General features: G+C 38.5%; 1 protein-coding gene across 6 annotated transcripts in view; it reads right to left on the reverse strand.

Annotated features, from left to right (window-relative positions):
- ARHGEF6 (Rac/Cdc42 guanine nucleotide exchange factor 6) overlaps positions 1–26246 on the reverse strand; it is a 115716-nt gene that overhangs the window by 14525 nt on the left and 74945 nt on the right. For all 6 annotated transcript variants that reach the window (XM_061137095.1, XM_061137098.1, XM_061137097.1 and 3 more), the window contains 4 exons: positions 8786–8924; positions 5986–6045; positions 3867–4013; positions 432–518 (listed from right to left, as the gene is read on the reverse strand). In XM_061137095.1, the coding sequence (XP_060993078.1) occupies positions 432–518; positions 3867–4013; positions 5986–6045; positions 8786–8924 (433 nt within the window). The remainder of the gene's footprint in view (positions 1–431; positions 519–3866; positions 4014–5985; positions 6046–8785; positions 8925–26246) is intronic.

Consider the following 26246-nt stretch of genomic DNA (forward strand, 5'->3'; position numbering starts at 1 on the left):
TCAACTGAAAGAAGCTGAATTTCCTAAGGAGTTGAATGACTTCATCTCAGAAACTTGAGTCATATAATGTGACTATAAGAAGACAATCACAGAGGCAAGTGTCAGCTTTATATCTTCTCAGCAATAATGATATGATCTAGGCCTGGAAAATGCTGCTGTTAATTTACTTAGTTGCAGACTTTGATTTCTGTTTACACATTTATGACCTATCTCATAACCAGAACAGTGGAGGTTCAGGATAAACTCATTATGCTAACATAAAGGTCTATGTTCAAAGGAATATCTGCTCTCATAAATTGTTTAATTATACAAAGGGTCAGAACATCCTGCCTTTTCTGGCTGGGGCTCTTAATACCAGAGTGAAAACGGTGCATCTAGATGAAAACCTGTTTTCATTATCTGTCTTGTTGCTTTATATGAAATCTACTAACCTGATAAATAAAGCCACTCATCCGAGGACTTGCAGATAACATTATCAAAACACTTGAAAATAACATGAGGTACCGCTCCTCTTTTTCCTGAAGTGGAGGGAAAAAGATTACATGTAAACAGAAATTGCACATTTTGTTTACTAAGAATTTCTGGGAAAAAAAAAGAATTTCTGGAATAATTTTTGTAAGATAGATCTTATATAAGGCAATGAAACACAAATAGTGATTTTTTTAAAAAAGATACCCAACTTAAAAGTACAAAACTCGTTTAATTGTACTTTGAAATGTATATAAATCCAATTTATCTGTCTCTTTCCTATACACAACGTGTGTGCTCAGTCACTCAGTTGTGTCCGACTCTTTGTGACCCCGTGAACTGTAGCCCACCAGGCTCTTCTGTCCATGGAATTTTCCAGACAAGAGTACCAGAATGGGTTGCCATTTTCTTTTGAGGGGACTTTTCTGACCCGGGGATTGAACCCCCATCTCCTGCATTGGCAGGCGGGTTCTGTACCACTAGCACCACCTGGGAAGTCCATCTATACATAACAGTTAAATACAAATGACCATGCTTGTTTCCCAAGCATGAAGCCTGAAAAGTCACACTGTTAATGCCTTCTCGCCCATGATGCAACCACAGCACAATATAAGTCTTAAGGTTGTCAAAGTGAAAATGATTTTACTTTGAAAAGTGGCCAAATAAAGGGGTTCAAGTGATAAGAAATTTATTATGCTCTAACACAGGGGTCCCCAACCTCTGAGATCTAATGCCTGATGATCTGAAGTGGACCTGATGTAATAATAATAGAAATAAAGTGCACAATACATATATTGTGTTTGAATCATCCCCAGACCATCCTGCCACCCCTCTCCCGTTCGTAGAAAAATTGTGGTCCCCCAAACCCATGTCTGGTGCCTAAAAGGTTGGGGACTGCTGCTCTTAACACATGTGTTAAACTCTTCCTAACATTACTGTTAATCAGTAACTACACAATAATTATTATACTCAAATAAAACAAAGAAGGAAATACTTTTTTAAATGGCACTAAAGGAAATTTTGGACACAAATGCTTCTCTGAACTCCTTGAGCAGATATACAGTGAGTAAATGCCAAAGATGGCGCTGGGCTTGCACATCTAGCCATTTTACCTACAATTATCCACAAGCCCAGCTCCATCTCCTTCCTCCTGCTTGAGAAGAGCAACTTTTCAAGGCTAATTTTTCTATCAAGTGTTCTGCATTCTCTCCCATCTTTCTCTTGGTTGGACTTCCTTCTACAGACATCTTATTTCCTGCTCCTGCTTCCAGCCACTTTCTCCTGTCTAACTCGCTTTTTCTGCTGCCTTTAGCATAGGCACATCTCCTGTCCATTTCATAGACTTTCATCTGCCCCCTGTGGCTTTATTTCTTGACGTTTTATTGCCAAATTACTGGCTGCTTTCTTTTTCTCCCCATTGATCCCTCCCTAACTGCACCCTTGTCACTCTCTCAAAGTCATCAATCACTGCCTTTGTGTGACATCCCATGGCTTCTCGGTCTCCATACCCTGACCCTTCTGCAGCCCTCAGCAGTCTGACCGCTTTCAAATGTTCTTTCTGGAATTTCCATGACAACACACCCCCCTCATTTCCCTCTTTCTTTCTTCCACTTTCTTTTTCTGGCACTATTTCCTTCTTGCTTTACCCAAGAGGTTTATCCCAAAGGTATGAAAGACTGTTAGAATGGCTACATTAACTTTCCCCAAGGTATCTGCATTTTACATGAGATTGCTTATTTTTTTTCTAGTGTTTTTTATTGAAGCCTAGTTGATTTACAATGTTTCAAGTGTATGACAAAGTGATTCAGATATATATATTTTCAGATTCTTTTCCATTATAGGTTACTACAAGATATTGAGTATAGTTCCCTGTGCTATACAGTAGAATCTTGTTGTTTATCTACTTTATGTATAGTAGTTGGTATGTGTTAATCCCAAATGCTTAATTTATTCCTCCCCACTTTCCTCTTTGGTAACCACATTAACCCAAAGTAATGAATCTCTGACACAGACCTGTCAGGGAGTAGAAGAAGATATTTGGGGAGGGAGAAGATGATTGTAGTACCCAGTAAATCATGCCAGGTGATGTAATCAACCTTCTTCCCCTACCCCGCCCCCTTCCTAAAAGACATAATCCATCTTCAGGCCTTTGTGCTTCTCTCTGGACATTTACTTCCCAAGAAAGCACATCTGTCAGCGACATGTAAGCCTCTGCCTCTAACTCTGACCTCCTACCCACATTTCTATACCTTTTCAGCACCTGCCTACAAGTCACCTCCATCTGGTCCAACCATCACTTAAAGTTACCAGGTCTGAAATGACATCCGTCATCTCTTCTAGCCCCTGGATCACCACTTCCAATAGGCTTTCCTTTCCAAACAGGTCTCAGACTTGCCCCTTAAGTTTCATTCTCTCCACCATCACCTTCTTGGGCGGGGGGTACTTACTTACCACTTTCCAACCCAGCTGGCCTGTCTCCAGCCCCATCCCCTCCAGTTGAGCGGACATGTATGGCTGCCAGATCAGAGAAGGCAATGGCACCCCACTCCAGTACTTCTGCCTGGAAAATCCCATGGACGGAGGAACCTGGTAGGCTGCAGTCCATGGGGTCTCGAAGAGTCAGACACAACTGAGTGACTTCACTTTCACTTTTCACTTTCATGCACTGGAGAAGGAAATGGCAACCCACTCCAGTGTTCTTGCCTGGAGAATCCCAGGGATGGGGTCACACAGAGTCGGACATGACTGAAGTGACTTAGCAGTAGCAGCACGGCTGCCAGATGGTGTCATAAACAGCTCTTTCATTATGTTTCTCTACCTCTCAGGCCTGGCATGGTTTCCTGCTGCCTGTTGCATCCATTTGAACTACCCTTGCCTGACATCCGACATTCTTCAAAACCATCAGCTCGCTCTTGCACTCCGCCTGGGAGGTTTCCTCTGCTCCCAATCAAGTGCCCTGAAGAACAAAGGCCGCCAAGTTCCCGCTCTCTCCTGAGACAATAAGGACCTCTCCCTTACAAAATCTTCCCCTCTTCTCTTCATGGCCCCCTCCTCTGGTCCTGTCTCCATATAGTCCTTCCTTGCTCTCTCCCCTCTCTGAACTTCTATGGAACCTACTGTTGGGATGTCACAATCTGTCATGAACTATTTTGATTTGTTTTCCAGTTGCAGTTTGGGTTTTCATCTGTCTCTAATGAGTACTTTGAAGGCAGAGATCAAGATCATGGCTGTTCTTTCCTCCTAACCCCCTCCCACAGCACCAAGCAGAGGACTGGGCAAAGAAGAGGTCCTCAGTTTCTGATGCGAAAGTTCAAGTGTTTGATCTTGATGGGAGAAGACATAAAGGAAGAAACATATAAGAGATGGAAGGAGTGGTGTCAAACTGTGAAAGCTCTTACCTCACTTGTTCCACACTGCACCATGACTTGTGACATAAAGATCACATTCCCCAAGGTTTTAATATCATCCCCTTCCCATGCCTGAATAGGTTCCGAAAGGATCTGCAGCTCCAGCTGTTTTCTCTTTCTGAGATCTTGGCACTGCCCCTACAGAACCAAAGCAGAACATAATGGAATAGGAATTCTTCCGAAACAGACCTAAAACAAGACTAAAATAAGATGTGGTTCTTGACTCTCAGATTTCCACTGAGTCCCTGTTGTTCATCACAAATCCCATCACCTGCTCCATTCTGGACAGACAGAAAGGTCTACTACCTTAAATTGCTAGCCCTGAGTCCCCAGACATTTGTAAGGAAGAGCTACTTCTCATTTTGTCAAAACATCAAGATAAACTGGTAGAAGGGGATTGCCTCTCCCTCCCCACAAGGAGTATGGGAAAATAAGCAGAATTACATCAAACGGGGACAGTACATTCAGATCTGCTGCCTGGCATCCCTGTTGGCGCCACCTCCCCTCCATCTTGTCTATCTTTGCATGAAGAGTGCTTTGAGTTACAAAGCAATCTTATTTTTCTAACTCAGTTTCCAACCAAATAATATCTTAATTTATAAAAAGACTCCAAGAGCTATTGAAAAAGAGAAAATTAAACTACTTATGCCACAGTGATTCAAACTGATCTTATAATGAAACATGTGCACCATCCTACACTTTGTTTTGGGACTAGTAGTAGGTTGCTATAAAAAGTACTAAGTTCATTTTTATCCTTAAAAGGATTAGAAAAAGAGATACAACTGAATTGCACAAATACAAATTGCAAATACAAGCCAAGAAACAATATGTGGGCTATAGTTACTATATATATATATATATATGTGTGTGTGTGTGTGTGTATATATATATATAACTGTTTTGGAAAATGCAGTTATCTTAAAATAATTTAACAGTAATCAATCCAAATTGAATATGAAAATAAGTATATGATTAGTTATAGTCCTGTTTCCAAATGACTGTCATAGCATTTTGGGATATGTTTTCTATAAAATCTCTCTCTGCTGTTCCTTTCAGGTAAATGGAAGCTTGAAGAAATAAATTGATACATTTTTGAAGCACCTGGAATGGGAATAAGTATACTATAACCATCAAAGTAACTTGTACAACATGTAAAATGATTAGAACTAATTTGTTTTCAAAAGAGACATGTTATATTCAATCTACACAGGAAAAAAGAAAGGGGACACAAATAACAATAACAAATGCCACAGGTTTCAGTGGCCTGTTCTATTAGGTTGAACCATATCAAACAGCCAATATTTGACGATTTTTTGTCTTCCACGGGAAGTTTAACCTGATACCTTACTCTCTGGTCTTCAACTTGCTATTTAACTGTAGACATGTCAGGTACAGATCTTTCAACAGCAACAAAAATGAGGTGACGGTGAAAGTTGCATCATAATCTTACAGCAAGAATCAATAACTGAACATTGATCTCTATCACTTGGAACACTATGGAAATGTCTAAAATGAAGCTTAACTTAATCAATGACCCCAAATAACATTTACTTTCCTCCTAAAATGCCACCAAGCGGTTTTACATCAGTGGTTTCAAGAGGACATTAAGCCATCATGCTCGAGATTTGAGATAAAGGTACCTTTGATAGCAATCTGTATACGGCAATTGTATTTTAGCTGTTTTTTTTCTTTTAGATTTGATGAAGGATTTCTTTTTCCTATGCAAAGAATAGACTCACACCTTTTGGCATAAGTAGATGAATCCAGTATTGATGCCTATCAGTGAAGGATGAGTTGCACAGACGTAAGGTGAGCAACACAGGGGTAAAGACAAAGACACAAAAGGAAACCCCCCACCTACACAGCCATGCTTAATGTGGCAGAGACTTCAAATGTGAGGACTTTACACCCTCAGCCTGGCAACCTTTCACAGGTAAGCATGATGTTTGGAAGACAACATTAAATGAAACAATCACTGCAATACGGTCACTAGAGCTTACTGTTTCCACTCCAGAGACCTTTGCAAAAGGAAAGAAACATTACACACAAGTCACTGTTTTAGAAACAAAGACTACGAAATAGAGAATAATAACTTTAGAGCATCACCTACCATGAGAGTTTTGAATGCTATGATTGCTTTCAGAATATCCTGGTGATCTGGATGCGTATCCTATCAAAAGAATACATTTTAAAACAGTATTAAAGGAGAACAAATCAGTGGTTGCCAGAGGGTGGGGTGGGAGGAAGGTGTGGCTGCAAAGAGATCAAAAGAAGACATTTTGAGGGATGATGGAACTGTTGTGTATTGCATCAGTGATGGTGGTAACTCAAATCTATACATGGGGTAAAAGTCATAGAACTGTACCTCAAAGAAAAAATCAGTTTTGCTATATGCTAATTTCAAGATTACAAAACAAGACAGCACTTGAGCCTTTGGAATCTCAGCACCTCTAATGATTAGGTGATAAAGAAATTAAGACTGTTCGGAATACATTATATATTTGGTAACATATATTTGGTTATTGAGGCAAGAGTTTCCATTTCCCCTTTTGCTACTATACTGTGGATAATAAATAATAATTATTTAGGGTCATCATTAGGTCGTGTTGTTAGTAAATGATAAGAGGTAGGGAACTGTGGAAACTGAGTGATGCTCAGAGAAAAATCAATCCAATCTCATCTGCTAACCCCCCTCCATTTTCTTTCAGCAGACTAAACCTGGCGGACGGGAAAAAATTCCGTTTCATACCATGTGCTCCTTCTTCAGCAAGCTTATTTGGTCTGCAGTTTCACAGGACTTACAATCCCCAAAAGTGAACAGGTTCAAAAATGGTTCTGAGGGGCTTCCCTGGCAGTCCAGTGGTTAAGACTCTGTGCTTCCAAGGCAGGCAGCAACAGTTCAATCCCTGGTTGGGGAACTAAGATCCCACAAGCTGGGCGGTACAGTCAAAAAACAAATTAGCTTCAGAACGAATAAACAGCCATTTTTTAAAAAATGGTTTTGAGGAGTCCACACCTGCATAACTCTTGATGAAAGGAAAGTGGAACTCCTTGGGGAGAGATCCAGCTAAGCTTTGAATTTCAGCAGGAGTAATGGGAAGATATCTGCTGTGCAACCAGCCTCCGGTGATAAAATACAGAGCTGAGTAGACTAAGGGTCTAACCCAAGCCAAGAACAGCACTGCTTATGAAAAGAAAGGTGGTATTCCTTTATAAACTCATCCTTCCCCAAATCAGCTGACCACTGTGAAGTTCAAATGTTACTCTATCATGAGCCGGCAGCCATGCTTAGTGATCAGAAAGCTGGACAAAGTGTCTTACCAGATGTTGAATTCATACTCGGGGTATGTATAATCTCATAGTGGGAAATGAAAGGCAGCCAAAGGCAGGTGACCACCAGCACATGGAGAAGGAGTGGAAACAGGCTCCAAAACAGAGGATCCAGGCAGGAGGAGCACCTGGGATTTTATCTCCTCCAGTGAAGTGTGTATTAATATTTGCACTTCAGCACTGAGCAGTTACGGAACCTGAGGCCGCTCATTTCTGAATTTTTGTGAGAAACAAGGAGGGGCCAACCTCAAACAATTTAGCAAATTAGTTTAGCTTTTGGAAAGCCATCCAGGGCTCAACACATTGCCGGGCTCTAACTGAAATTTCATTCTGGCTGGCATTACTCACTGGCTCCCCACTGCCTGCAGATTTCTGGCAGGTCAAAGAACCTGAGAATGTGGTTTCGCTCAGAGTACACACTTTCAATCCTTACAAATGCTGACATGACTGGCAGCATGCAACCTTTTTCTTTAAAGATATTCAAACCCTTTCAAACCTCAAAACCTTTCCCCAGACACAGGAAGAACAAGTAGGGTAAATGCAGCCTCCAGGCCCCCCTCACCCACCCACAACCCCATCCCCCAGGCTCCAGCACACAAGAACTACTCAAGAAGCTATCCCTGTTGACTGGCTTTTAATAAGAGGATTTGGGCTCTTGAGGCAAAAAATGCAAGGGGACTTTGATGGAGATGTCTGGCTGCATAAAGAAAGAAACTGAGAGTGGACCCATTTATTCTTCTTTCAAGAAATACCAGAATCTTCCACTGTAATCTAGCCTCAGAAAGCTGAATGACCGCAGTGACCTAGGGATAAATGCTCCTGTCTATAATAATAAAAAAAAGTTCTGTGCATTTTCTGATGCTGATTTGCTTTGTTTATCTCCCACAAGAAAGTTGGTTCATATATCAGAGCAACAGAAGATTTCTTTGTGAAAGATCTCTCTGTAGGACCACCATCTGAGTCAACCAGTGAGCAAGACCGAGGCTGGGAGAAGGGAGGGGAGGGAGAATGACCATGAATATTTAATAATAAAGAGGGAGTATCTTTCAGTTATTAGATGAGTAAATCTGGGGGATCTAATGTACAGCATGGTGACTATAGTTAGTAACACTGAATTGTATACTTGAAAGTTGCTTAAAAAAAAAGGCATTAAAAGTTCTCACACAAAAAAAGTGGTGGATGTGCTAATTAACTTGATTGTATGGTCATCATTTCACAAAGTACGTGTATAATGAATAATCACATTATATACCTTTTAAAAGTCACGTTATACAATCTAAATGTATACAGTTTTTATTGGTCAGTCATACCTCAAAAATAAAGCTAGAAAAAAATTGATAAAAATAAGTCCAAAAATTTAAAAATCTTCAGAGGGAAAAAAAAAAGTCCCCTTTTTATCTTGTTGCATTAAGAGGAAAACTAAAAGCCCAGGAAGAGGGAACACTGGATCAAGTAAATTTTGAAACCAAGATTTTTCCTAAACTCCTCACCAAGGCTAGTTTGGAGGTGGACTGGCTGCTGCCTCCATAGCAGAGGTCCATACTTTGTATGTGAGCTTAAAACAGTTCACCTTCCCTTACCTCCATATGCCGTTCCAACTCTTGCAAGAGTGTAACATACTTTTCCAGTCGCATGAAAGGTTTGCTGAGGCTTGTTGTTAAAATGAGGATACCTGGACTGGACGCACCTTGATTTTCCATAAATCGTTCCAGATCATCACTGGCAAAAGGACGAATATAGTTTTGTTATTGCTTAATATTCCATGTAAAGAGCTATCGGCTGAACATGATTGTCCTATATTTCACAGCATATAAAACCAAATAAATTTTGTGTCACCAGCCCAAATGCTGTCCAACGCATTTCAACTCAATTCCATCAGCATCGCACGCAATTCCATCAGCATGGCACGCAACACGGTACAGTGGTGAGCCAGGCACTCATGACCCCTGGCTTCGTTTCCTCATCCAACAATTATTTATTGAGCATCTACTAAGTGACAGGTTCTGTTCTCTGTTGGGAATACAGCTGTGAAGAAAACAAAAATCTCTGCCCTTAAGGAAGCCTATACCCAGAGTCATGGGGTGTACAATCTATCAGATGATCTTAATGTCAGGTTCGGAAAGTCTTTTCTGAGTCCCTGCAAACATTTAGTTACTGGCTGGCGAGATGCCAAAGAGAATAACTCACCAAGTGCTCTCTATCACCAGAACACCACTTGCAATGTTCCAGAATCAAGTCCTAAATTCAGACAGCAGCATGTCTCTATGACTAATCACAAAGTCACTTAGCCTAGGATCTGAAAACATGCAGCAGGTTACCCAAATAACTCGGCCAAAAATAAAAAAAGGACTGTAGGGAATTCCCTGGCAGTCCAGTGGTTAAGACTCCGAGCTTCCCTGGCAGGGGGTATAGGTTCCATCCATGGTTGGGGAACTAAGATCCCACATGCCAAGTGGTGGGGCCAAAAAAAAAAAAAAAAACCTCTTAGGAACCATGTCCTGCCAATGTGTAACCTTGGGTTTTCCCTGCCCTTCAGCACATTCTGGGTTTTCTCCTTTCCTCCATCTGGATTCTGAGTCCTAGGGCTGCAAGATCATTATAGTTCACATTTCTGCAAAATAGAATTAAAGAAGGAAATCTGCTTTATCACTTGACCCGTCTCCTTCCTTGCTCGCCCATGCATATCCAATCCATCACAAGCCTTCTTGTACCTGTTCATTCCTTTCTATTCCCACTGCCACTGACTTAGTTCAGGCCTTCATCTCATTCAGTCTAGTTCGCTTCAATAGTTCAGTGGATCCCCTGGCTTCCAGGCTTTCTGGTTTCTGAAACCCCCTGCAGACCACCACTCCTGCTGCTTTCCTACTTAAAAACCGCCAATTGCCTGAGAGATCAATTCTTAACTTTTTAGACTCCCACTGACCCCACCAATCTTCTCATCACTCTGCAACAGGAACCCTGTACTACCAAATGACCTATTTATTCTCCCTAGAATACATCTTACGCAGCACTTTCTGACTATGGCATGTTGGGATAAGTTGTATTGTGTTCAAAGAAACTCACTATCAGTGATAACATGCTAGGGAGTTGGGGTGGGGTGGGTTGCAGGTTAACCCTACTATAAACACTCTCCCTCTCCCTGGGCTTTTGTGAGCAGGAGAGAAAAGAATGGAGTTTCAGTTGTTAAACAGAAACCTTGAATCACACAGAATTAAAGGAATGTCAGAGGAAAAAGAATTGGGAATTGCACCTTCACGGCAGCTAGAGCTCATCTGAGTGGTCGCACCTAACCATCAGTGCTGCCTGTTTTATCAGTTTCTGCAGTCTTGGTCCAGAAGCAGCCAAGGGGATTGAAGTGCCCTGGACTTGAAATCATAAAACAAATTTGGTGACCCTGGATCAGTTACCAACCTCAGCTGACTCATCTGTAAAACAGAGATAAAACCTACTTCCTACTAAAATCGTGAAGCTTAAATATTGAGGTTTATAAGGCTATTGCTTCATGCTAAGTCTTTGCATGCATTTGTTCTTGTTTAATATTCACTAAAACATTTTCACACAGGTGTTATCTTCATTTTACAGACAAGAAACATAAGACTCAGGAAGGATGAGTGAAAGCAAGTAAATAGCTAAGTTGGGGTTCATACCCAAGTCTGTTGGAAATCAGTACCATCTGATGCTTGATGTGGAACACAGCAATGGCATGGGCCATCTCTGAGGTCTAAATCATGAATAAAAGGAGGGTGGGAGCTGAATTGACTTGAATAACACATGGAGAACTTCTATAAGAAATAGTCCTTTGGACTTAGAAATTATAATACTAAGTGAAGTAAATCGTATAGAGAAAGACAAATATCATATATCACATATATGTGGAATCTAAAATATGATACAAATGACCTTGTTTACAAAACAAACTCACATAGAAAATAAACTTATGGTTACTAAAGGGGTAACAGGGTGGGGAAAGGATAAATTAGGAGTTTGGATTAGCAGATACAAACTACTATATATGAAGTAGATGAACAACAAGGTCTTACTATACAGCACTATATTCACTATCCTGTGATAAACCTCAATGGGAAAGAATATGAAAAAGAATATGTATCTATACGTATAACTGAATCACTTTGCTATACACTTGAAACTAACACAACATTGTAAATCAACTATATTTCAATAAAATTTTTTTTAAAATAGTGCTTAATGCAAGTCACTAGGGAAACACCTAAGTTAGCCTGCCTCTGGGTCAGATTGGCTTAAACTTAGAAAAAAATCATCACATATAAAATATAATTAGGAAAATAACTCGAAGTAGGAGAGTGCATTTGAGAAGAAATGTAATTTTAAGAAAATCGTGTTCATAATTTCTTTTCAATTTGGTAAACAAGTCTTATTTTTCCTTTCCATGACTAAATAACTACCGCATCCTCAATGTTCTACTCAAATTGATACAAGGGTTACAACAATTAAAAGCAAATGTTAATGTGTATTTTACTACTTTCCAGGCAGCATTCTAACTTCTAGGCTTGTCAAATACTACAAAAGAATTTCTTTAATTTTCCCAGTATAACATGAGATCACTGTGTCAGAATAAAACACTGGTTATTGGGGAAAAAATAACATTTGACTATTGCAACAAAAGAACAAAATTATCTTAAAGTCACTGCCCATTATGATAAATAGATCCTCAAAGACACATTTTACTTAACCAAATAAATCTAATGCACAAATTAATATCATTATACACAAATATAATATGCAAATATATATCACTATACCAAAACACAATCTGTCTTTCAAATACAGCTTTTAACTTTTATACAGCCTATTTGAAATGTCTTTTGAGTTTAACACGTTCTGTATGTGTGATGTAATACAACAGAAGCAGTTTTCAATGTGTGAATGTTGTTTACAACTCAATATAACCTTATCTCACAGAATGCACACAGTGGATGGGGCTTTGGCACATTCTGGGTTGGGCTGGAAAACTCAAGAAAACTGTACATTATAACGACAGTACAGGGCTTAACTATCTCATCTGACAGTGTTTCTGTAGACTCTCTGCATAGATTTCTACTTCGAGTGATGATAACTCCATGTAAAGCAGCTAGAAGAGGGTTAGGCTTTCCCCCCTTTTTGCCTCACTCTCTCGCACCAGCCTTTCTTGGGAATCGCTGTAGTCGGGAAAGTGGTGGTAAGACATGAGGCGCTGGGAGGCTGGGTCTGGCCAGTGGAAAGTCCCGGGGATACCACTCCCACTGGGTGGGGTGGATCTCACTTAGCCCTGTTTTCACTGATCCAGTCCCAGAATCTAGGCTGCCTGCTGCTTTCCTGTCCCCACCACTTTTTGTTTGTGATTAGTCTCACTTGCTCCCTTCCCTGGTTCCTCAAAGACAGAACAGAATCTAGTCTCAGAATTTTCCCTATGTTTTACGTCCCGGAAGCAAGTACACAGCTCTGGGTTTTTCTCAAAGTCTTCACTGCTGACAACAATGGTAAACAAGAGAGTGAATAAAACTAACAAGAGGAAAAGGACACGTCGTGTTCGTGGTAGTTGCCACAGCAGAGCCGGAAGTGAGGTCCAGATCTGCCTCCATGCTCTCTCTTCCTCTCTCTACTCTGTCGGTTCACACCGGGTCTCTCTCCCTCGTGAAAAAGAATGGATGCCACACTGAAGCATGGGAGAGAAGTGGGTATTTTTGTAAGGGTGAAGTTACTCCCAGAAAGAAACAAGAGCTACAATAGCAAGCCAGAAGGGGAGAGAGAGGGGAAATCCCAAAAGACCTCACCCAGGGCAGAGCAAAAGACCGGGCCAGTCATTCAAATATATGTAAATATGGGGAACATATCAAGGTTGGGGTCCGCTTTATATCTCGAAATCCAGAAAATGGCTTACTGCACTTTTCACAAGGTACCAACACACGATCATAGCATTTTAAGGCTCTGTGTGTGGGCTCAGTGCCAATCGTCATAAACATTTCTAGTATGCTACTGCCACCTGCTGGCAGAAAGCAAGATGTTCACCTGACTGGCTTGCTCTGACTCGGTGATTAGTGAGTGAAAGTGAAAGTCGCTCAGTTGTGTCCAACTCTTTGCGACCTCATGGACTACACAGTCCATGGAATTCTCCAGGCCAGAATACTGGGGTGGGTAGCCTTTTCCTTCTCCAGGGGATCTTCCCAACCCAGGGATCGAACTCAGGTCTCTGCAGATTCTTTAGCAGCTGAGACACAAGGGAAGCCCTTGTGATTGTCCAGCTGCTAAATACCTACAGCTTTAGCAGAAATCCAGCAGTGTCCCTATTTCAGCTGAAACCTTCATGTAAAACACGATTTTAATCTGAATTTTCATTCAACTATGCTTTGCCTCTAGTATGTCTGCATAAATTACCACAGGATGCCTAAAAAAACAGCTGAGATTATACTAGAAACACCATTGAGGATATCCCCAAGTATTTTAATTTTCATTCCTTACATGTAAATAAGTTACTAAGATAAAAATTCAGTTCTATGGGACTCCAGTAAGTCTTCCATCAATTCAAGTGATATTATAAAATTCTCAAAAAAATCACTAACCATATGTAAAATAGATAAATAAGGAGCTATGATATAGCACAGGGAGCTATATTCAATATCTTGTAATAACCTATAATGAAAAAGAATCAAAAACTTGGGGCTTCCCACGTGCCCCAAGTGGTAAAAAACCTGCCTCCCAATGCAGGAGACATAAGAGACTGCGGGTTTGATCACTTGGTCAGGAAGATCCCCTGGAGGAGGGCATGGCATCCCACTTCAGTATTGTTGCGTGGAGAATCCCATGGACAGAAGAGCCTGGCGGGCTACAGTCCATAGGGTTGCACAGAGTTGGACACGACTGAGGCGATTTAGCACACATGCACACACACACACACACACATATACGCTGAATCACTTTGCTGTAAACATGGAATATTGTAAATAACTATACTTCAATGAAAAAAATCATTAACCAAAATCAAGCCAATAGGATACAGTAATTTTCCCCCCAAAGTTGAGAATCTTTATATTAATTGTGGAACAAATTTTTAATCATAATGTTTGAAGGAATCTCTACTGTTATTTATATTTTAAATTCCTAACATGGATAAATACAAACTCAGTACCATTTCAGCACACAGAATTACAAGAGAAAATTCTTCAGTTGCGAACTTTCAAAGATGCAAACGTGGCGGTTGCTAATGAAGACCTGTTGGAAATGGGGGCCCAGAGAAAGGATGAAGGGAGACAAGAGGAAGAAGAAGTAACTGCAGAACTGAATAACTTCACGATGCAGGAAAAGGCAAGGGGATTTTCTTTATTTGAGGAGGCTCTGTTAGTCACAGGACCCAAACGTAGAACAGTACACAAAGGTTGCAGCAGCCATTCAGACTGCAATCCAGAGCTACCGTGGCATCTCTGACAAGAAAAAAAAAAAAAGGAGCTGCTACCCAGACATCACTGGATTGGTTTTTCAAGAGGGTGGATAGAATTGAATCCAGCAAGGAACCAGAACCTGTGCCATCAACATCAGGCATGAGTGAAATTGCACCTTACCCTCCATCTCCTATTGCTCTACCATCTCCCACCTCCTCTTTGTCCTCCAGTCAGTAACTCATCTTGCCTGTTCGCTCGATGCCAGCTCCTGTATGCCAGCTGTCGTACTGTACTACTGTGCTTTTCAGGGTACTGTACTGTAAGATTTAAAATGTTTTTATTTTTTGTGTTTGTATTTTATGTATTATTTGTGTGAAATGTATTACAAACCTACTACAGTACAGTACTATATAGCTGATTGTGTTAGTTGGGTACCTAGGCTAACTTTGTTGGATTTATAAACAAACTGGACTTACAAATGTATTCTCAGAATGGAACTTGTTTGTATGGAGGGGACGTACTGTATCATATAATATTGCTTATATGTGGCATCTAGAAAAATGATACAGATGAACTTATTTGTAAAGCAGAAATAGAGACAGATAAAGAGAACAAACAAATGGACACCAACAGGGGAGGGATGGGTGGGATGAACTGGGAGGTTGGCATTGACATGTATACAGTACTGATACCATGGATAAAACAGATAACTAGTGAGAACCTACTGTATAGCACAGGGACCTCTATTCAATACTCTGTATGGCCTCCATGGGAAGGAAATCCAAAGAATAGGGGATATATATTTACATGCACTTGATTCACTTTGTTGTATAGCCGAAACTAACACAACAGTGTAAAGCAACTATACTCCAATAAAAACAAAAATAAATAAATATAAGTAATTTTTTTAAGACAAAATTCTCTAAACACTACAAAAATCTGCCATCTGAGGTACACCATTTCTTTCTGGTATTTATTCAGAATTGCTATTCTTGGATCAGAAAAAAGAGACTATGTACTCCTATAAATAGCAAGCTAACATGATGGGGATATCTTTTTATAGGTATTAAGAAATTTGCCCTTATCCCCACAGGATGTTTAAGTATCCATCACAGGAAAAATGCCTCTGAACCATTTTGTCTTTAATGAAGATAAGTAGTAAAGTATGAAGACATTCCTGGAAATAATCAAAACAAATTCAAGACTGGCGTTCCCTTGGGGGAGGGAGCAAAGGAGGAGCAGGAAATATTGGAAAGTATGCACAGGGCTCCAATTGCTGCTATAATTTGCTTCTTAAGCTGAATGGTGGGAATGTGGGTGTACTTTATTTTCTCTCTGCTCTTTGTGTGCTTGAAATAGTGCATGATTTTTTTCTAAAAAAACAACAAGTAGCTGGTAGAAGATGAATAAAGTACAAATGAGGAGTGACAGTAACTACCTTGCCGGGTACTTTGTGCACACTGTTTCATTGACTTCTCACACCAACCTGGAAAGCTAGGTGGTTTTATTTTCATTTTACAAGTGAGAAAACTAACGTTTAAAAGTGAAGTGAATCCTGTTTACAATAGCTAGAAAATGGAAGCAACCTAGATGTCCATCAGCAGACAAATGGATAAGAAAGTTGTGGTACATATACACAATGGAATATTACTCAGCTATTAAAAAGAATGCATTTGAGTCAGTTCTAAAGAGGTGGATGAAACTGGAGCCTATTATACAGAGTGAAGTAAGCCAGAAAGAAAAATACCAATACAGTATATTAACGCACATATGGAATTTAGAAAGATGGTAATGACGACCCTATATACGAGACAGCAAAAGAGACACAGATATAAAGAACAGACTTTTGGACTCTGTGGGAGAAGGTGAGGGTGAGATGATTTGAGAGAATAGCATTGAAACATGTATGTGAAACATGTATGTGAAACATATGTGAAATAGATGACCAGTCCAAGTTCGATGCATGAAACAGGGCACTCAAAGCCGGTGCACTGGGACAACCCTGAGGGATGGGATGTGGAGGGAGGTGTGAGGGGGGTTCAGGTCGGGGGAACACATGTACACCCATGGCTGATTCATGTCAATGTATAGCAAAAATCACCACAATATTGTAAAGCAATTAGCCTCCAATTAAAATAAATAATGTTTTAAAAAGTGAAGTGAATAACCCTAGATAACACAGCTTCTAAGTGGCAGAATTGTAAACTGAGACAATATAAAAGTGGTAAAAAGTTTAGGATCTAAAAGCAAGGACCTAACAGAAGCATAAGAGAATAAGAAGAGGTAGCAGGAATATACAGAAGAACTATACAAAAAAAGATCTTAATGACCCAGATAACCACAATGGTGTGGTCACTCACCTAGAGCCAGACATCCTGGAATGTGAAGTCTAGTGGACCTTAGGAAGCATCACTACAAACAAAGCTACTGGAGGTGATGGGATTCCAGTTGAGCTATTTCAAATCCTACAAGATGATGCTGTGAAAGTGCTGCACTCAATATGTCGGCAAATTTGGAAAACTGAGTGGTGGTTACAGGACTGGAAAAGGTCAGTTTTCATACCAATCCCAAAGAAAGACAATGCCAGAGAATGTTCAAACCACCATACAGTTGAGTTCATTTCACATGCTAGCAAGGCTATGCTCAAAATCCTTCAAGCTGGGCTTCAGGAGCATATGAACCAAGAACTTCCAGATGTACAAGCTGGGTTTTGAAAAGGCAGAGGAACCAGAGAACAAATTGCCAACATTCGTTGGAACATGGAGAAAGCAAGGGAATTCCAGAGAAACATCTACTTTTGCTTCATTGACTATGCTAAAGCCTTTGACTCTGTGGATCACAACAAACTGCAAAATTCTTAAAGAGATGGGAGTACTGGAACACCTTACCTGTCTCCTCAGAAGCCTGTATGCAGTATGAGAAGCAAAAGTTAGAAATGGACATGGAACAACTGACTGGTTCAAAACTGCAAAAGGAGTACAACAAGGCTGTATATTGTCATCCAGCTTATTTAACTTACATGCAGAATACATCATGTGAAATGCTGGGCTGAATGAATCACAAGCTGGAATCAAGATTGCTGGGAGAAATATCAGCAACCTCAGATATGCAGATGATAACACTCTAATGGCAGAAAGTGAAGAGGAACTAAAGAACCTCTTGATGATGGTGAAAGAAGAGAGTGAAAAAGTTGGCTTGAAACTCAACATTAAAAAAAAACTAAGATCATGGCATCCAGTCCCATAACCTCATGGCAAATAAATGGGGAAAAAATGGAAACTGGCAGATTTTATTTTCTTGGGCTCCAAAATCACTGTGGACGGTAACTGCAGTCATGAAATTAAGACACTTGCTCCTTGGAAGAAAAGCTATGACAAACCTAGACAGTATATTAAAAAGCAGAGATATCACTTTGCCTATAAAGATATATATATATATATATATATATAGTCAAAGCTATAGTGTTTCCAGTAGTCATGTATGGATGTGAGAGTTGGACCATAAAGAAAGCTGAGCGCTGAATAATAGATACTTTTGAACTGTGGTGTTGGAGAAGACTTGAGAGTCCCTTGGACTTCAAGGAAATCCAACCAGTCAATTCTAAAGGAAATCAATTCTGAATATTCACTGGAAGGACTGATGCTGAAGCTGAAGCTCCATTACTTTGGCCACCTGCTGAACTGACTCATTGGAAAGACCCGGATGCTGGGAAAGATTGAAGGCAGGAGGAGAAGGGGGTGAGAGAGGATGAGATGCTTAGGTAGCATCACCAACTCAATGGACATGAATTTGAGCAAACTCTGACAGACAGTGGAGGACAAAGGAGCCTGGAGTGCTGCAGTCCATGGGGCCACAAAGAGTTGGACATGACTCAGTGAATGAACGACAACAACAAAAACTGAGAGGAGGCTGGTCCTCTTAATTAAGAGCAACAAGCTACACAAGAGGCCAGCTAGAACCAGGGAAAGAGACAACTAAGGAGGGCCAGAAGAAACTTCAAACATTGGTCTCAAAAAACTATCCCTAGAATGAGACCCCAGAAATAAATCCAGATACCTATGGTCAATTAATCTTCGATAAAGGAGGCAAGAGTATAAAATGGAGAAAAGATAGTCTCTTCAGCAAATGGTATGGGAAAGCTGGATAGCCACATGGAAACCAATGAAGTTAGAACACTCCCTTACACTACACACAAAAATAAGTCAATATGGCTTAAAGACTTAAATATAATATAGGACACCATAAAACTCCTAGAAGAGAACATAGGCAAAACATTCTCTGACATAAATTGTACCAATGTTTTCTTAGGTCAATCACCCAAGGCAATAGAAATAAAAGCAAAAATAAACAAATGGGACCTAACCAAACTTTTAAGTTTTTGAACAGCAGTGGAAACCATTAACAAAAAGAAAAGACAACCCACAGAATGGGAGAAAATGTTTGTAAACCATGTGACTGACAAGGGTTTAATTTCCAAAATATACAAACAGCTCATACAACTCTATATCAAAAAAACTATCCAGTCCAAAAACAGATTTGACATTTTTGTCAAATAAGTAGACATTTCTAAGTAGACATTTCTCTGAAAAAGACATACAGATGGCCAATAAGCACATGAAAAGATGCTCAACATCACTAATTATTAGAGGAATGCAAAATAAAACTAAAATGAGGTATCACCTCACACAAATGGAATATAACAAATACTATACATATATCCTCACTCCACTTTCTTCTCTCAGTTTCATTAATAGATAGAAAATTATTATACTACTAATAATTATGGGAATGTATTATTGGGTTTATAACATATAGTCATGATATGTATAACAAAAGTAGCACAAAAAGGGAAGTAGAGAAAAAGAAAGGGAAGTAGAAATAGAGCTACACTAGGAGCAACGTTTTTATATCTCCCCAGAATTGTCACTGGTAACATGAAGCAGATTCAGGCAAGATGTATATGGAAAACCTCAAAGCAAACAGTAAAAAAATAATTTATGGGGTGGGAGAAGAGATTGACTCTGGTGGGCATGAGGGATCTGCTGTGACAGAAATGATTTTGAATTGTGGTGATGGTTGTAAAACTCTATACATCTACTAAATATAAGTTAAGCAAACTGGTTAGAAAACAAAATAATTCAAAAAATCATTAAAGGAAATTGGGTTTCAGCTCTGACATCCAAAGAGCTTAGAAGTTATCATTACGATTCTCACAACAAGAAAAACACTGAACAAACTGAAAATCAATTACTTTTCTTAGATCCACTGAGAATTGACATCACAGGGAAAGCCATCAGCCCAAAATCTAGAAAGCCAGTCAAACACAAAGAATTAAAACCAAGATCAACTTCCCTGAGGAGAAGCCACTGGAGCCAGTAACTGGTAGAACCACTCAAATGGTACTTTTGATACATTGCAAGAGTCTGAGCATGGACTAGCTTGACAATTAAAATTTCCAAGGATCCAGTCTTGGGGAGCCCAAAACTTTTGTGTGTTTTGTATCCATTAACCCAAGCAGGCTCTCGTAGAGAAAATCAGAGAAAAATCCCTTTGTGTTTCAGAAAAGGGGAGAGAAAACTGACCATACTGAAATGCTCCCAGAACATTCTCTGTAACAAAGGCTTGTTCTCCAAAGGAAACTATGTTGTCAGAGACTTATCTGACCTTCTCTCATCTTCCTCTCATAAGTAAGAGGAGGAAAAAATTCTAAGAAACACTTCTACAGATCAGAGGTCAAGGACACTGGTCCATTCAGTTCAGTTGCTCAGTCGTGTCCGACTCTTTGTGACCCATGAGTCGCAGCACGCCCGCCTCCCTGTCCATCACCAACTCCCGGAGTTTACCCAAACTCATGTCCATTGAGTTGGTAATGCCATCCAGCCATCTCATCCTCTGTCGTCCCCTTCTCCTCCTGCCCTCAATCCCTCCCAACATCAGGGTCTTTTCCAATGAGTCAACTCTTCGCATGAAGTGGCCAAAGTATTGGAGTTTCAGCTTCAGCATCAGTCCTTCCAATGAATACCCAGGACTGATCTCCTTTATGATGGACTGGTTGGATCTCCTCGCAGTTCAAGGGACTCTCAAGAGTCTTCTCCAGCACCACAGTTCAAAAGCATCAATTCTTCGGTGCTCAGCTTTCTTCACAGTCCAACTCTCACATCCATACATGACCACTGGAAAAATCTAGCCTTGACTAGACAGACCTTTGTTGGCAAAGTAATGTCTCTGCTTTTTAATATGCTATCTAGGTTGGTCATGCTATCTAGGTTCCTTCCAAGGAGTAAGTCTTCTAATTTCATGGCTGCAATCACCATCTGCAGTGATTTTGGAGCCCAAAAAAATAAAGTCTGACACTGTTTCCCCATCTATTTCCCATGAAGTGATGGGGCTAGATGCCATGATATTAATTTTCTCAATGTTGAGCTTTAAGCCAACTTTTTCACTCTCCTCTTTCCCTTTCATCAAGAGGCTTTTTAGTTCCTCTTCACTTTCTGCGATAAGGGTGGTGTCATCTGCATATCTGAGGTTATTGATATTTCTCCCGGCAATCTTGATTCCAGCTTGTGCTTCTTCCATTAAATAAGTGAAATTTATCCATAATATTATAGAATGCATCCCCTCCATCACACCTTATACCACATCAACATGGCTCCAATATAACAACGGTGGATTACAGCTGAGAGAGCTGCAAGATATAGACTTTATGAAGAAATTCTTAAGAAACACAAAGATACAGAGGGAGGGGAAAAAACAAAGAAGCTAGAAAAAACTAAAGCCTCTAGTACTCACAGAAGGCATAAGCAAAAGAAGAAAAAATAAATAAGTGGGACTATATCAAACTCAAAAACTTCTGCATGCACAAGTAAAGGAAACTATCAGTAAAAAGAAAGGCAACCTACGGAATAGGAGAAAATATTTGCAAGTCATAATCCTATAAGGGGCAATATTCATAATATATAAAGAATTAAACTCAAAAGCAAAAAATAAATAAATAAATAAAGAGCCAAACAATCTGATTTAAAAATGGGTTGAAGAACTGAAAAGACATTTTTCCAAAGAAAACATACAAATGACCAACAGGTACATAAAAAGGTGCTCAGTATCACAAATCATCAGGGAAATACAAATCAAAACAACAATCAAATACTACTCATGCTTGCTAGGGTGGCTATTATCAAAAAGACAAGAGATGACAAGTGTTGGAAAGGATGTGGAAGAAAGGGAACCCTTGTTCACTATTGGTGGGAATGTAAATTGGTGCAGCTACTATGTAAAACAGTATAGGGGTTCCTCAAAAAATTAAAAATATATCTACCATATGGCCCAGCGATTTCACTCCTGGGTGTATATCCAAAAACAAAATAAAAAAAAGAAACTCAATTTAGAAAAAATACATTCACCCCAGTATAGCAGCACTATTTACAATGGCCAAAATATGAAAACAACCTAAGTTTTCATGGGTAGATGAATGGATAGAAAGAAGCTGTTATATATATATATATATATATATATATATATATATATATATATAACATTTCAGCCCATTTTTAAATCAGATTGTTTGGCTCTTTTTTTGCTATTTTGTTATATATATTTATGTATATATATACACACACACACTAATCAGCCATGAGAAAAAGAAATTCTGCCATATGCAACAGCGTGGATGGACATTAGGGCATAATGCTAAAGTGAAATAAACCAGACAGAGAAAAATATTGTATGGTATCACTTACATGTGGAATTTAAATAAAAAGTCAAGCTCAAAAAGAGAGAGACAGAGAGAGAGAAACTTGTCATATATAATAGAATTCCCATAAAGCTATTAGCAGGTCTCTCAGTAGAATCTTTGCAGGTCAGAAGGGAGAGGGATGATATATCCAAAGTTGTTTTTTTCTTAATTAATTTATTTTTTAACTGAAGGATAATTGCTTTATGTAATTTAGTCACTAAGTTATGTCTGACTCTTGTGACCCCATGCACTGTAGCTTGCCAGGCTCCTCTGTCCATGAGATTTCCCAGGCAAGAATACTAGAGTGGGTTGCCATTTCCTTTTTCAGGGGATCTTTCCGACCCAGGAACTGAACCTGCACCTCCTGCATTGCAGGTCGATTTTTCACTGCTGAGCCACCAGTGAATCCCTATATTGAAAGTACTGAAAGAAAAATACTGCCAACAATAATATAATATCTGGCATTATTATCCTTCATAAACAAAGGAGAAATAAAGACTTTCCCACACAAACAAAAGCTGGAGACTGTATCACCATTAGATCTGCCTTTACAAGAAATTCTCAAGAGAGTCCTTTAAGTTGAAATTAAAAGACACTAAACAGCAACACAATAGCGTTCTTATTTATAAAGTCACTGGTTAGTTAAATATATAAACAAATACAGAATACTACAATACTGTTAGCTATAGTACATAACTTGCTTTAATTCTGGCATAGAAATTAAGAGACAAAAGTATAAAAATAACTATAAAAAGATGCTAATGGATATACAATGTAAAAAGATGTATCTTGTGACATCAATAACATAAAGTGGAAGGGAAGTTGTGTGGAAGTGGAAGTGTAGAGTTGTGTGTGTAACTGAAGTCAAATTTTTATCAACTTAAAAGAGACTGTTACATTTTATGTAAGCCCTATAGTGATCATAAAGAAAATGCCTATAGATGATACACAAATGAAAATGAGAAAGGAATCAAAACGTCACTACACAAAATCAATAAAATATGAAGGAAGACAGCAAGAGACAAAAAAAGCTGCAAGATAAACAGAAAACAATGAACAAAATGGCAATAGTAAGTCCTTCCTTTTCAATAATTACTTTAAATTTAAATGGATTAAAGTCCTCAATTAAAAGATATAGAATGGCTGAATGGATTTTTTTTAAAGACCCAAATATATGCTGTCTAAAAAAACTCACTTTATTTTTAAAGACAAGCTCAGGCTGAAAGTGAAGAGATGGAAAAAGACATTTTATGCAAATAGAAACCAAAAGAGCACAAGGGTGGCCATATTTATATCAGACAAAACAGAACACTGTCAAAAAAGACAAAGAAGGAAAAAAAAGCATCACAGTAAAACGATTAACTTACCAAGAAGATATAACAATTAAATTATGTTTATATACAAACATCAGAGCACACAAATACATAAAGCAAATATGAACAGACTAAAAGGAGATACAGGCAGCAACACAATAATACCAGCGAAATTTAATATTGCACTATCAATAATGGATATAACATCCAGATAATAAATGACTTGAAAAATGTTTATAGATCATATAGACCTAGCAAACATATACATATCAATCTGCCCAACAGAGCAGCATATGCATTCTTTTAGTGCACAGAGACCATTTTCCAGGTTAGGTTATATATTATGTTACAAAACAAAACTTAACTTTAAAAATACTGAAATCATACCAAATATCCTTTCTGATTCCAACAGAATGAAACTAGAAACTAATAGAAAACTGGAAAATCCCCAAATATGTGGAAATTAAACAACACACTCTTGAACAACCAAGGGCCAAAGAAGAAATCAAAAGGGAAATTAGAAAATATCTTCAGACAAATTATAATAAAAATACAACATAGCAAAACTTACAGAATGCAACAAAACAATTCTAAAAAGGAAGTTTATAGTGATAAATGCCCATATTAAATAGAAGAAAGAGCTCAAACAATCTGACTTTACACCTTAAGGAACTAGAAAAAAGAACAAAAAACTAGGTCCAAAGTTAGCAGAAGGAAAGAAATAATAAAAATTAGAGCTGAAAAAATAAACAAAATTGACCTTTAGTAGACTAAGGAAAAAGACTCAAATAAATAAAAACAGAAATTAAATAAGAGACATTACAACTGATGCCATGAAAATAAAAAGGATCATAAGAGACTACAGGCATACCTCTTTTTATTGCACTTCACTTTATTGTGCTTCACATATATCGTATTTTTTACAAATTGAAAGTTTGTGGCAACCCTGTGTCAAGCAAATCTATCAGCACCATTTTTCCAACAGCATTATTTTTAAATTAAGATATACACATTTTTAAACATGTTGATGCATGCTTAATAGCCTATAGTATAGTGTAAACATAATTTTTGTATGCATTAGGAAACAAAAAAAAATTCAGGTGAGTTGCTTTATTGCAGTGGCCTGGACCAAACCTGCAATATCTCCAAGATATGTCTATTCTATGAACAATTATAAACTAACATACTGAATAACATAGAAAAAATAGACAAATTCCTACCTACATACAACCTACCAAGATTGAATCATGAAAAATAAAAAAAATTTAACACACCAATGATGAGCAAGAAGATTGAATTTGTAATAAAAAACCTCCCAACAAAGGAAAGCCCTGAACCCAATGGCTACACTGCTGAATTCTATCACACATTTGAAAAATTCGTTAATTCGTAACACTAATTCTCCTCAAACTTTTTCAAAAAATTAAAGAGACAGGAACACTTTCAAACTAATTTTATGAGACCAGCATTACCCTGATACCAGAGCCAGAGAAAAATACCACAAGAAAAGAAAACTACAGACCAATATATCCTGATGAATATAGATACAAAAATCCTCAACAAAATATGAGCAAACCAAATCTAATAGCACTTTTTAAAAGCATCATACACCACGACCAAGTGGGAAATATCCCTAGGACACAAGGATGATTTGACATACAAAAATCAATCAGTGTGATATATCACACTCAAAGGACAAAAGATAAAAATCACATGATAATCTCAAGAGATGCAGAAAAAGCACTGACAAAAATCCAGCATCCTTTCATGATTTAAAAAAAAAAAAAAACACTCAACTAATCACGAACAGAAGGAAATTGCCTCAACATAAGAAGGCAATAGATGAAAAGCACACAGCTAACATACTCAATGGTGAAAAATAGAGCTTTTTCTCTAAGATCAGGAACAAGATGCCTACTTTGGTTACTTCTATTCACATAGTACTGGCTGTCCTAGCCAGACAGGCAAGAAAGAATAACAGAAGGTATCCAAATGGGAAAGGAAGAAGTAAAATTATTTCTGTTCACAGGTGACATGATTTTGTATGTAGAAAACCCTAGAGATTCCACAAAAAACTGGTAAAATTGATAAATGAATTCAGTAAAGTTGCAGTATTCAAAATTACATAAATCAGTTGCATTCCTATACTTTAACAATGAATTATCCAAAAAAAAGAAACAGAGTGAGAAAGAAGGAAGGAAAAAAGAAAGTAAATAAGTCTTATTCACAATAGCATCAAAAGAATACAATACTTAGGACTAAACATAACCAAAGAGACCAAAGATTTGTACACTGAAAATTACAAAACATTGATGAAAAAATTAAAGAAGGAACAAACAAATGTAAAGACATCCCATGTTCACAGATCAGAAGAAATCATTTGTTAAAATGTCTAGACATCTAAAGTGATCTACCGATTCAATGTTATCCCTATAAATTCTTAATGGCATTTTTTAGAGAAAAAGAAAAAAAAATCTCCAAATTCATATGGAACCAAAATGGACCCCAAATAACCAAAAGGATCTTGAGAAAGAACAAAGCTGGAGGCTTCGCACTTCCTTGTTCCAAAACATATTACAAATCTACTGTATTTAAAACAGTA

This window comes from Dama dama, chromosome X, assembly GCF_033118175.1.
Source record: "Dama dama isolate Ldn47 chromosome X, ASM3311817v1, whole genome shotgun sequence".
NCBI lineage: Eukaryota > Metazoa > Chordata > Mammalia > Artiodactyla > Cervidae > Dama > Dama dama.